General features: G+C 40.8%; 1 protein-coding gene and 1 non-coding gene across 3 annotated transcripts; one reads left to right on the top strand and one right to left on the bottom strand.

Annotated features, from left to right (window-relative positions):
• Nucleotides 1–2,244: 2,244 nt before the first annotated feature.
• LOC131345585 (cell division cycle protein 23 homolog) lies at nucleotides 2,245–10,478 on the top strand. 2 transcript variants are annotated; one of them, XM_058378529.1, is made up of 16 exons: nucleotides 2,245–2,376; nucleotides 4,009–4,081; nucleotides 4,505–4,642; nucleotides 4,738–4,780; nucleotides 4,949–5,054; nucleotides 5,208–5,340; nucleotides 5,740–5,917; nucleotides 6,244–6,341; nucleotides 6,652–6,733; nucleotides 6,929–7,082; nucleotides 7,634–7,753; nucleotides 8,851–8,926; nucleotides 9,000–9,061; nucleotides 9,190–9,268; nucleotides 9,825–9,944; nucleotides 10,033–10,478. In XM_058378529.1, the coding sequence occupies exons 1-16, from the start codon at nucleotides 2,264–2,266 to the stop codon at nucleotides 10,219–10,221; spliced, it is 1,764 nt and encodes a 587-aa protein (XP_058234512.1). In that variant the 5' UTR covers nucleotides 2,245–2,263; the 3' UTR covers nucleotides 10,222–10,478. The 2 variants fall into 2 exon arrangements, with proteins under 2 accessions (XP_058234512.1, XP_058234513.1); XM_058378530.1 differs by lacking the exon at nucleotides 4,009–4,081 and having other exon boundaries at nucleotides 2,249–2,376.
• A 2,181-nt stretch (nucleotides 10,479–12,659) lies between these two features.
• On the bottom strand, nucleotides 12,660–12,731 carry trnad-guc (transfer RNA aspartic acid (anticodon GUC)). The gene has a single exon. It is a non-coding gene; the product is annotated as a tRNA-Asp (tRNA).
• Between the last annotated feature and the right edge of the window lie 969 nt (nucleotides 12,732–13,700).

Genomic DNA, 13,700 nt, shown 5'->3' on the forward strand with positions numbered 1-13,700 from the left:
CACTTTAATACAGTCCAGCAGCGCACTAGCGTCCTGTTCGGCTTTATTCGGGATGACGTCATCACTGTCTCACGATAGTCGTTGGTTTTACTCCACAAAGCAATGTTTTAAATATCTTTACCATATTTACAGAAAGTCATTTCTAAAATTTCTAACATAATAGTTTTGATGATTGTATCTCCTAATCTCAAGTATCAAATGTTACTGTTTTATTAAATTTTATAATAAAGTCGTGTGATACAGTATATTAAATCAACGAGCCACAAGAGGGCGTGGTTTGTAGTGATTTTAACCTTTATATTATTGTTGTTGTTGTTGTCCAGACCTGACTTCTCAATTCTACAGTCTATACAGTGTCTGGATAAAGTTGTTAAGAAGTTTAAAGAAGGGTTACGTTATATAAAAAATCCCAAGCTTTGAACATCTCTCTGCAGACCTACCAAGACATGGCCGTCTACCTAAACTGACAGACCAGGCAAGGAGAGCATTAATCAGACAAGCAGCCAAGAGGTCCATGGTAACTCTGAAGGAGCTGCAGAGATCCACAGTTCAGGTGGGAGAATCTGTCCACAGGTCAACTATTAGTTGTGCACTCCACAAATCTGGCCTTTATAGAAGAGTGTCAAGAAGAGAGCTATTGTTAATAGAAAGCCATAAAAAATCTTAGTTGCAGCTTGCGACAAGCCCTGTGGGGGACACCACAAACATGTGGAAGAAGGTGCTCTGGTCAGATGAAATCAAAATTTTTGGCCAAAATCCAAAACACAACACTATGTGTGATGGAAAACTAACACTGCACATCACCCTGAACACACCGTCCCCACCGTGAAACATGGTGGAGGCAGCATCATGTTGTGGGGATGTTTTTCTTCAGCAGGGACAGGGAAGCTGGTCAGAGTTGATGGGAAGATGGATGGAGCCAAATACAGGGCAATCTTAAAAGAAAACCTGTTAGAGTCTGCAAAAGACTTGAGACTGGGGTAGAGGTTCACGATCCAGCAGAACAATGACCCTAAACATACAGCCAGAGCTACAATGGAATGGTTTAGATCGAAGAATAATCATGTGTTAGAATGGCCCAGTCAAAATCCAGACCTAAATCCAATTGAGAATCTGTGGCAAGAATTAAAAATTGCTTTTCACAGATGCTCCCCATCCAATCTAACTGAGCTCCAGCTATTTTAGAAAGAAAGAATGGGCAAAAATTTCACTCTCTAGATGTGCAAAGCTGGTAGAGGTATACCCCAAAAGACTTGCTGCTGTAATTGCAGCAAAAGGGGGTTCTACAAAGTATTGACTCAGGGGGGCTTAATACAAATACACACCCCATTATTTTTTAGATATTTATTTGTAACACCATTTATCAATTTCCTTCCCCTTTATTTGCACAATTATGTGCCATGTAATAATGAGAAATGAAGAGAAATTAAAATAAAAAAAAGAGATCTGAATTGAGATAATATTGTTTTAAGACCATGCAATACACCAGGGAAGCTGGTCTCAAGTTGGTAAGGATCTTTAAAGAAAACTGGTTATGTGCTAATAATCTCTTATTTGATAAAAAGCAATATTTCATATTAAAATTTAAATTCAGATTGAATTGTTTCATAGCATCATAGTCACCATCACTGTGTAGCTGTGACTCAAACATGCTGTGTAGACTAAAACCATCTAAAACCTCTGCATTTCTCTTTCAGGAATAGCTGAAGATGTTGTTTGGTGACGGCAGGAAGAATAATAATAAGAGAATGAATAAATAAACATTGTACAGATTGTTGTAAATATCATAAAGTGGTCTGGATTATTGTCATTTTAATTAAATACCCAGAGTGTAATTAATGAATTTAATGAGAACACTTTAAACCTAAAGTCAACAACAACAAAAATTGAAAAACCCTGAGCAGCAAATACTGCACATAAGTGACTATTTGTACAGATTTAGAAGTCCTGTATCTGAATCCTGAACACTAATTGGAAAGCTGTGAAGTATTTGTGCATCATTCTAATTTCTGACATAAATAAGATGGTTTTAGTAACACGTCTGGCTGCTGCATTCTGGGCTAACTGTGGTTTGAAATGTCCTGTGTATGCCTGATCTTAATAGTGCACTAGTTCTAGTGCACAATGTCCTGTGTAGTGCACTTCTACGAAGATTGAAGCGGGATGCTCAACCTCATTTGGAACACAGCCCATCTCGATTTGCTCGTCCAATCAGCAATGGGCTCTAGTGCGCCTCGGTGACGTCACACAAACACACGAAAAAATGGCGGCGGCGTCTCTGAGTAGTGAGTTTAGCGACTTGGTTCAGATTAAAAAGCAGCTGATTTCCGTGATATCGCAATGCAAGGAGCGCGGATTGGTGCACAGTGTGAAGTGGTGAGTTATTTTAGATCACGTTTTACAATAAAAACCACGCCGTAAGTGTGCTGTTACTCGGTTTAATCGGGCTGTTGACTGGGCAGTCTGTACCCGAGTCAAAGCTGCCACATTTTCCTGAGCTCAACGATTAACATTCACAAATGTCACCAGTTCAACACTAATATTAATAAACAATGCGATTAAACACTAATTACTGATATATTAAACCGGTTCAACACTATATAAACAATTGTGATTCTTCTACATGTGAAACGTACACCTATCAAGCATAACATTATGACCACTGACAGGTGAAGTGAATCAGACTGATGATCATCTCATCATGGCACCTGTTAGTGGGTGGGATATATTAGACAGCAAGTGAACATTTTGTCCTCAAAGTTGATGTGTTAGAAGCAGGAAAAATAGACAAGCGTAAGGATTTGAGAGAGTTTGACAAGGGCCAAATTGTGATGGCTAGACCACTGGATCAGAGCATCTCCAAAACTGCAGCTCTTGTGGGGTGTTCCCGGTCTGCAGTGGTCAGTATCTATCAAAAGTGGTCCAAGGAAGGAACAGTGGTGAACCGGCGACAGGGTCATGGGGGACCAAGGCTCATTGATGCACGTGAGGAGAGAAGGCTGGCCCGTGTGATCCGATCCAACAGATGAGCTACTGTTGCTCAAATTGCTGAAGAAGTTAATGCTGGTTCTGATAGAAAGGTGTCAGAATACACAGTGCATCACATTTTGTTGTGTATGGAGCTGCATAGCTGCAGACCAGTCAGGGTGACCATGCAGACCCCTGTGCACCACCGACTCCTGGTCTCATGAATCATGTTTTCTTTTACATCACGTGGATGGCCGGGTGCATCGCTTACCTGGGGAACACATGGCACCAGGATGCACTATGGGAAGAAGGCAAGCCAGCGGAGACAGTGTCATGCTTTGGTCAATGTTCTGCTGGGAATCCTTGAGTCCTGCCATCCATGTGGATGTTACTTTGATATGTACCACCTACCTAAGCATTGTTGCAGACCATGTACATCCTTTTATGGAAACAGTATTTCCTGAAGGCTGTGGCCTCTTTCAGCAGGATAATGCGCCATGCCGCAAAGCAAAAATGGTTCAGAAATGGTTTGATGACCACAACAACCAGTTTGAGGTGTTGACCTGGCCTCCAAATTCCACAGATCTCAATCCAGTCGAGCATCTGTGGGATGTGTTGGACAAATAAGTTCGATCCATGGAGGCCCCACCTCGAAACTTACAGGATTTAAAGGATCTGCTGCTAACATCTTGGTGCCAGATCCCACAGCACACCTTCAGAGATCTAGTGGAGTCCATGCCTTGATGGGATTTTTTTTATTCCAGTTACACTGTTGGATTTAAGACATCTTTGTTAGTTTGTTATCTAGACCTCTCTCTTATAGAAGATGTCGGTATTATTTAATAGATGTCTGTAATAAAAATCTGTAGTTGTCATACATAGGAATGAGTGTCACATTTTATATCACACTGATTATATTTTAATTTAATTAATTCTAAGTCATTATTTATCAGTGCACTATCCTTATTCCAATTTCCAAATGTGATACTGAGATTAAAATTTACTGTATGTATTATTATTTTGTGTGTGCGTGCAACTCAGGGCATCCGAGTTGGCTTTTTCTCTTGATCCTCTCCCACTGAATGAGATTCCCACTCCACCACAAATCACTGAGGTCAGTGTGTTTAGTTCTGACTAATCACAACGCTCCTCATTATTTACTCACTATACGAATAGTTCTGATCAACAGCAAATGTGTTTTGTTTTTGCAAATAATGACTTGCAAATTAGCCATTTATAGGATATAACATCAAGATGATAACTATGCTTCGATAGCTAAAAGTTAGCTATAGCTGTATCGTCTACGTTTTGAAAAAGAAAGCTAAATGATACAATATAAAAAAATACACCATATTATCTTATCGGTGATGTTTATGTTATCAGTAGAGGAAGAGGAGAAGGTGTTATTGTCAAAGCTGACAATATGTCCACACTTATTGTACAGAGAGACTAGGATGTCACAAAATGCAGAATCAAGGACTATTCTCACTCCCCTTTCTCTTCATATTGTCATATTGTCATGTCTTCATGTGTTTAGGACGAAGCCCACGACTTGGATGCTTTGTGTTTGGCAAAGTCGTATTTTGATCTAAAGGAATATGATCGTACAGCATATTTCCTGCGTGACAGCCGCAGTCAGAAGGCATATTTTCTCTACGTGTACTCGCGCTATCTGGTGAGAGACACTCGCTATCACGGTTCACTTCCTCTTGTTTATTTGTGCTGGGTGGTGGTGCATGTGTTTTTAGCATTTGTTTCTGTATGTTTCAGTCAGGAGAGAAGAAGAAGGATGATGAGACGGTGGACAGTATGGGTGAGACACAGTTTCTACAGCATATTAAGTTTGTTATCATTAATATTGAAATATTTAATTGGCTGAATGAACACCAGAAGGTTTTATTTAGTGGCATGTTTCAGAGTGAATAATGAACTTGAAGTCTTATTTGCTGTGTGTGTGTGTGTCTTTGGTGTTTCCACCCAGGTCCTCTGGAGAAGGGTCATGTGCGCAATGAAGGTCTGAGGGAACTGAGAGTGGAACTCAGCAAGAAACACACCGCTGGAGAACTGGATGGATTCACACTCTACCTGTAAATTCACACATTTAATTCACCACATGCTTTAATGCCATGAATTAACTGATGTAAAGTCACATGAAGAAATGATCACAAGACTCCAGTAAGACTAACAACAGACACCTAGACCAAGTAACAGATACTGAAAGTGACTGTGTGTGTGTGTAGGTACGGGGTTGTGTTAAGGAAGTTGGATCTGATAAAGGAAGCAGTGGATGTGTTTGTTGAGGCAACACACTCTCTCCCTCTGCACTGGGGTGCCTGGCTCGAGCTCTGTAACCTCATCAGCAACATTGAAATGGTTAGACACACTGCATGCTGTCTCTCAACACCATGCACTCACTGCCAGTGCCATATGGTCCTTTTTAACACTGCACAGTGTTTCTCAAAATCCCAAGCTCACTCTCAACACCACATACACTGTCATCCCATGCACGCATGCATACTCTGAACACCACCACCACACACTCAAGTATGACACACTTAACTTCTAGACCTGGATTTCTGCTGTTTCAAAAGTGCTATTTACAAACAAAAATGAATCCATGTCTGCACTCAATATCATACATGTTTAACATACACATGTAACACTTAGCATCATGTACATACTCAGTAGGAAAACAGTCAGCTCTACAGCCTCATTACAAGCATGAAGTTGGTGCAGACTATTTGTTTGTAACTGACGTCTCTGTGTCTACAGCTGAAGTCGTTATCCCTGCCGGACTGTTGGGTGAAGGACTTCTTCATGGCCCACATGTTTACAGAGCTGCAGATGATTAAAGAGGCACTGCAAAAATACCAGAGTCTGAAGGAGGCTGGATTCTCCAAGAGTACCTACATTATCTCCCAGATCGCCGTCGCCTACCACAACATTCGAGGTCTGGACCATCATCTTTATCATCATCATCACACATAGACTTATCTGGACGGCAACTTCAAAATGTGTGGTTTTGGATGATTTACACAGAGATGTCTCTACAATGACACTGTGCTAATCGGGCATGATAATTGGCTAATATGCAGCAAATGCATTCGGCACACAGTCAATTAACTTGCAGTGTATTATGAGTAATATACACACTGAATGAACACACACTGCTCACAATGCCCTATGGGTAATATGCACATGCTAACATGCTGAGTCTCTTTTATTTCTAATTTGAACACTAAGTAGTGTGTGTGTTTGTATTTGTGTGTGAGACAGATATTGACCAGGCACTGGATCTCTTTAATGAGCTCCGTGAACAAGATCCATTCCGCATCGAAAACATGGACACGTTCTCTAACCTGCTGTATGTCCGGGTGAGAAAAAACACATATCGTATACTTATATATAATAGCACACAGGGAATCAATATCAGTCAGTATAGGGTGTTGTCTGAAACAGAGAGCTAATATATTGGCAGTGATTGGAAACATAAAAACAGGAGTGTGTTGTCTTAAGTCCAGCACCATTTTTGGAGCTGAACTGTAATGAACTGGCATCACATGCAGGGTGTACACACCTTATACCTAGACTATGACTGGATAAAACTGAAGTGGAATGAATGTATTAATGAGTGATCTTAAATTCAATGAAAAGACTTTACAAGAACTGTGTGTGTGCATGTAGTCTATGAAGCCGGAGCTGAGCTATCTTGCCCACAGCCTTCTGGAAATCGACAAGTACAGAGTGGAGACCTGCTGTGTCATTGGTCAGTAATCACATGCACATTAAAATGACCGAAATGTCATAATGTTACCATACATGGTTTCGGATGGTTTTTATATACACAAAAATGTGTATTTTCTCATTTCTAATAAACAGTTAAAGCTGGTCACAGATAATTAACAGATATTCCACACCAAGGGAGGAGCGTTAGTATTAACTCTGAGTGTTAATTTTGTAGGTAATTACTATAGTATGCTGTGTCAACATGAGAAAGCAGCTCTTTATTTCCAGCGAGCGCTGAAACTGAGCCCTCGCTGTCTCGGGGCCTGGACACTGATGGGTCACGAGTACATGGAAATGAAGAACACGTCTGCTGCCATCCAAGCCTACAGGTACAATCAACACCCAAAAACTAACACTGCCTCAGTCTACCATTAACACTAAACACCACCTAAACCTTCAGGTGCAATAAGCAAACAGTAATTACAATTGCCTCCATTGTACAGGTACATTAAACATCATCCAAGCCCACATGTGCAGTTAACACTCCATAATTAATGCTGTCTCAGAACAGTAAACACCAGCCAGATCTATAGATATAATAAATACACCTCGTTTAACACTTTCTCAGTTTCCAGCTGTGATTCACCCCAACTCCATTTAGATCAACCTACACACTGTACAGTGTATTATATTCTTATATATTAAGTCTTGTGTGTTGTAGCTGTGTTCATTCCACCACTACACAGGTCAGTTTGTAGATGCATAAATCACTGATTATGGCCCTGTACAAAGCATTGGCATCCCATACCCCATCAGTTCGCCATGTACATTTGACTTGTGTGATTGGTGTCCCTGATAAAATGGCTATTAAGTATATTCTGTTTTGGTGTATTTTATATCATATATATGTTGTAATGTTGTGTGTGTTTGTGTTTATAAGACATGCAATCGAGGTGAACAAGCGGGATTACCGGGCATGGTACGGACTCGGTCAGACTTACGAAATTCTCAAGATGCCCTTCTACTCGCTCTACTACTACAGGAAAGCTCACCAGCTCAGGTGTGCAGTGTGTGTTTGCATGCATCTGTACATGTGTGTTATATAGTGGTGATCAGTTCTGACTTGCAGTGTAGATGTGTGTCACTCATTCATAATAAAAAAAAAAATCGGCCAAGTTGCAGGACATTAAAATGGCCACATGAACACAAACTGGTCATGTGATCAGACAGAAGGACACTTGTATCAGACGGAGATACGTGTTTGTGGCCAAATATTCTTAGCTTATACTCAATATACACTATTGCCAAAATTTTGGGACACCCCTCCAAATCATTGAATTCAGGGGTTGGGCTCGGCCCCTTAGTTCCAGTGAAAGGAACTCTTAATGCTTCAGCTTCATACCAAGACATTTTGGACAATTTCATGCTCCCAACTTTGTGGGAACAGTTTGGGGATGACCCCTTCTTGTTCCAACATGACTGCACACCAGTGCAAAAAGCAAGGTCCATAAAGACATGGATGAGAGAGTTTGGTGTGGAGGAACTTGACTGTCCTGCACAGAGTCCTGACCTCAACCCCATAGAACACTTTTCGGATGAATTAGAGCAGAGACTGCGAACCAGGTCAAAACTGGGACGTCTGTCTTCACATGCACATGAATATAATATGGATTTGACCCACCCTTTGCAGCTATAACAGCTTTAACTTCTCTGGGAAGGCTTTCCACAAGGTTTAGGAGTGTGTTGATGGGAATTTTTGACCATTCCTCTAGAAGCGCATTTGTGAGGTCAGGCACTGATGTTGCACGAGAAGGTCTGGCTCACAGAGAGTCTCCACTCTAATTCATCCCAAAGGTGTTCTATCAGGTTGAGATCAGGACTCTGTGAAGTTCCTCCACACCAAACTCACTCATCCATGTCTTTATGGAACTTGCTTTGTGCACTGGTGGTACTACTATTAGTTTTGGGTCACCCACATGTCCCTGTTCTATTGGTAACCTACAGTAAGTGGAACTAAATTCAGCACCAGTATTTAGTTACAGTGGGACTCGCGCACTCATGGGTCATTGGTCAAAGGAAAAAAGACATGCCGTTATTTTGAATCTGTTTTTGCTTTGGCAGCGTTGTTACTGAATGTGTGTGTTTTTTATGTTTCAGACCGAATGACTCCCGTATGCTTGTAGCTCTTGGTGAATGTTATGAAAAACTCTCACAGCAAGTTGAAGCCAAAAAGGTTGGTAGCTCTAAACATCACGCTAAATTATGTTAATACCAAACTGGATGGTGATTGTGTGTGTGTGTTGCAGTGTTACTGGCGGGCGTATTCAGTGGGAGATGTGGAGAGAATGGCACTGATCAAACTTGCCAAGTATTATTATTATTATCATTATTATTATTACTACTACTACTACTACTGTTACGGCCAAGGGATATGTAATGATGTGTATCAGTGTTCATGAGCTTGGGGTGTGTGTCCATGTCTGTGTCCATTTCCAGGCTTCATGAGCAGCTGAATGAGTCGGATGATGCGGCTCAGTGTTACATCATCTACATCCAGGATGTTTTCTCTTGTGGGGTAAGTGTTTAATACTGTGAGTGTTTAATCATTATAGCGAACAGTTAATGCAGACCACATGAGTGTTTATTGCCATGAGGGTGAATGTTTAACGCTGAGTTTATAATGGCATGCGTGATCATTTAGTGCCATGAGCATAATCAAGTGTTTAATCCTGAGTGTGTGTGTGTGTGTGTGTGTGTGTGTGAGAGCGAGCGTTTATTACAATGTGTGTGTGCTGTTTAATCCCATGAGGAGGAGCACTTAATGCCATGAGTGTTGAATGTTGTGAAAGTGTTGTGAGCAGGAATGTTTTATCCTTTGAGTTTTTATGGTGAGGGTGAGTGTTAATGGCATCATTTTGAGTATTAAATGTTAATATAATGTATTAAATGTTTATTGCCAAACTTATGGTGTCTTTTAATGACAGTGCTTAGGTTTTTTAATATTTAATTAAAAGTTTGGAAAATGTAATTGTGCCTAAATACCGTATACAGTCATACCGTGTGTCTGATAAACACTATGAGAATGAAATTAAAAAGCTCTGTGTGTGTGTGTGTGTGTGCTCCGTATACAGGAGCAGTTGGAGCATGTGGAGGTGAGCACAGCACTGCGTTATCTTGGTCAGTACTACTTCAAGAACAAACTGTATGACGAGGCGTCAATGTGTGCACAACGCTGCTGTGACTACAATGAAGTGAGTGATCTCACACACTATTAATTAGTAAACATACGCAGCACTCCTAAAGTTTTTAATCCGAGTGTGTGTGTGTGTGTGTGTGCAGGTACGTGAGGAGGCAAAAGCTCTACTGCGTCAGATCTCAGCTGTACGGGAACAGGGAGAATCATCGTCTGAGCAGAGTGTGTTTAATCCACTGAACACAACCACACACACACTACAGAGTGTGTTCAACACCACCACCACACCCATTAGGAGAGTGTCACCTCTGGACCTGTCCTCCATCACACCCTGACACACACAGACATAGTTCTCACTTTATCATGTTATTATCCTTAGCGACAAACAACGCACACAGGGAAAAATACAGGAAGAGCTGGTGGTCTGACTTTCACTGATGATGAAGACAGTGAGCAGAGCACTTCCTGCTGGTGTTTAGTCAGAGCACCGGATGTCTATGAGGTGTAGTTCAGGTCACATGATTAAATATTCACCTGTGTTTGATTCTTTGAGCTTTTGTATAACTTTTGAATAAAACTGCACTCGATGTTCGATCAGCAAACATGTTCTCTGTTCTTGTGTTAAATAGAGAATGCCTGTGCCTCTCCTTAGTGTTTGCGGGAGTTGTTCAGGGTTTGTATCTAGCATGTTTGTACATGGTAGTAGTTTTAGTAACAGCCCTAATATTTCAGAGGAGGTGTTTGATGCGAGAAGCTTATCATGTGCTGTTTCATACACCTTGCACTGCTGTGCAGCTCTGTGTAACAGTGTGCATACACACAGCTAGGCTAATTCTCTCTAAATCTCTTAGTCACTGATTAGATGACAGATTAGTGTCTCATTAAGTATTAATCCCTGCAGAGATCCAAAAATCCAAGTAGTAGGTGAGGTTTTTTTTTTTTTTTGGTTGAGGATTTTAAAGTTTTTGGATCAGAACTGTTAAATAATAAACCAATACTGTCAATGAAAGAGATGAATGATTAAATAAACATCGTAAAGAAGTGATTTTAGATACAAAAATTTACAATATTTTGTAATATTTACCTTTATTACCATGGCACTAATGGTTACGACACTAATTAGCTGTGAATGAGTAGTTAATTACAGAAATCCTGCCTTACTCTGTGCTTCAGCTTCATGAACAGATTGTTACTGTAAATGAGGCTTAAAGGTGAACTGATTTAAAGTTATAATAAATGCTATGTGTGTGACAGGAATGTATAAGTATGAACAGAGGAAAAGCTGCACAGGTTGCAGCACAGTTTCTCAACCCTGGTAATGAAGAATCCCATGTCCTGCACATTTTAGCTCCCTGCTCCCAATACCCCCACTTCAACCCAGGGACGGGTGTTAATTATCCCTGAAATTATCGTTGTGTATGGACAGAAGCTAGAACATAAATATCATCACAAAATGAGTGTGTGTGTGTGTAACTTGTGTGGCGATGACCGAACTTGAAGTCTTGCAGTGTCCAAACTTGTGTAAATGTGTTACCTGAGTGGCAATGGCAGAGAAAGGTATGCAGTATCTCACTGTAACTGGAACTGCAGGAATTAAAGATTCAAGATTCAAGAAGCTTTTATTGTCATTTCAACCACATATAGCTGGCGCAGTACATAGTGAAATGAAACAACGTTTCTCCAGGACCTGGTGCTACATAAACATACAACTACTAGTACAATACAAAACAACAAACAACGCCACAGAGCTAGGACAGAAGTTTGTCTTAGCCACGTAAAGTGCACAGTGTGCAGCTAGGTGCAAACAGAGCATAGACAAGACAGTGCAAAAAAGACAATAAATACAATAAAGACAACACAAAAGAACACAGGACACTTAGCGCTGAAAGGAAATAAAAGAACGTGTACTGGAATGTAAGTGAAATAAAATAGATAAAGTGAAATGATGTAGAAAAAAAAAAGCAAAAATACACAGCAGCCGATGAGGTAGTGCAAATAGAATAAACATAAGTATAACTATAGCAGCAGATGACAGGTAGAGGTAGTGCAGTAAGTAATGAACAGTATAAATTATGTGTGTGTGTGTTTGTGTCCACACAGTCAAGAGAGAGTGTGTGTATCAGTGTGTGAGAGACAGAGAGTTAGTATACAGTTCAGTCCTGAGTGAGAGTGTGTGTGTGTGAGAGAGTGTAGAACAGTTCAGTCCTGAGTGAGAGTGTGTGTGAGAGTGTAGAACAGTTCAGTCCCGGGTGTTGAGGAGCCTAATGGCTTGAGGAAAGAAACTGTTACACAGTCTGGTTGTGAGGGCCCGAATGCTCCGGTACCTCTTTCCAGATGGCAGGAGGGTGAAGAGTGTGTGTGAGGGGTGTGTGGGGTCAGCCACAATGCTGATGGCTTTGCGGATGCAGCGTGCGGTGTAAATGTCTGTGATAGAGGGGAGAGAGACTCCGATGATCTTCTCAGCTGTCCTCACTATCCGCTGAAGGGTCTTGCGATCTGAGACGGTGCAGTTCCCAAATCAGGCAGTGATGCAGCTGCTCAGGATGCTCTCGATGGTCCCTCTGTAGAACACAGACAGGATGGGGGGAGGGAGATGGGCTTTACTCAGCCTCCTCAGGAAGTAAAGTTGACTACCATTCAGGCACGGCCAAGTTCTGAGAAGAAACTCTGGATGACAGGCGGAGATACTGTCCACTATACTAACGAGGAGTTACACCTAAACATCTTTCAGTGTCATTCATGAATAATCACGAGTTGTAGAAAAGCTATGAGTCTCCCCGTCGGGGAATCGAACCCCGGTCTTCCGCGTGACAGGCGGAGATACTGTCCACTATACTAACGAGGAGTTGTCCTAAACTTCGACGTATCGCCAGTAGATGGCGATATTTATTAATTTTAATAACTAAGTTCTGTTTATCTCGCTCATTGTCGTGGCCGGGGTTCGATTCCCGGGCAGGGCTATAACCCAGCCACTGAAGAGTTAATTCTCAAATCTGATCCCAAGCCGGATTAAATGGTAGGGTTGCGTCAGGGAGGGTATCCGTCATAAAACCTGTGCCAAACTGCTGAATGGCCACACTGATGTTTTATTTAATAGGATATAATAATAATAATAATAATAATAATAATAATAATAATAATAATAATAATAATAATAATAATAATAATAATACAGTAATGGTTCATAGAAAGTCTTGTTGAGTTCAGTAATGTGTTTTACCTCCAGATGCTGACTGTAATATTTCTTTAAGCTGCTCTTTAGGTTGTTGATTTTGTTCTCACACCGATTCTCTCTCTCTCTCTCTCTCTCTCTCTCTCTCTATCATTTCACTGCAATCAGAGACAAAGACAGACAGACAGACAGAATAGTTTAGTGTATCGTATTTCATTGTACAATCAGTTACAGCATCTATAAACTGACACATACTGATACATTTCTGTTCTACACTGTATGTTTTACTGTGTACTGACTGTGATCTCCCCAACCAAGAGTTCATCAATGCACTTTTCCTGCACCACCTATACAAAGTCAAAGAAGCTTTATTGTCACTTATAGCTGATGCAGTACACAGTGAAATGAAACAATGTTCCTCCTAGACCAAAGGTGCTACACAGAACAAAAACAAAGTACAGGTGACGCAGACAAACATAGAGCTAAACTATACTACAAGGTGCATTCTTTAAAACTAAACATACAACATAAGTGCACAGGATGAAAAGGTAGTGTATACAAACAAGACACAGAACATTGACTATGTGCAAAAGGACAGTGTTTGACAGTGAATGCAAAGAAGGATAGAAACAGGGTTAGGGA

The sequence above is a fragment of the Hemibagrus wyckioides genome, linkage group LG25 (assembly GCF_019097595.1).
Source record: "Hemibagrus wyckioides isolate EC202008001 linkage group LG25, SWU_Hwy_1.0, whole genome shotgun sequence".
Lineage (NCBI taxonomy): Eukaryota > Metazoa > Chordata > Actinopteri > Siluriformes > Bagridae > Hemibagrus > Hemibagrus wyckioides.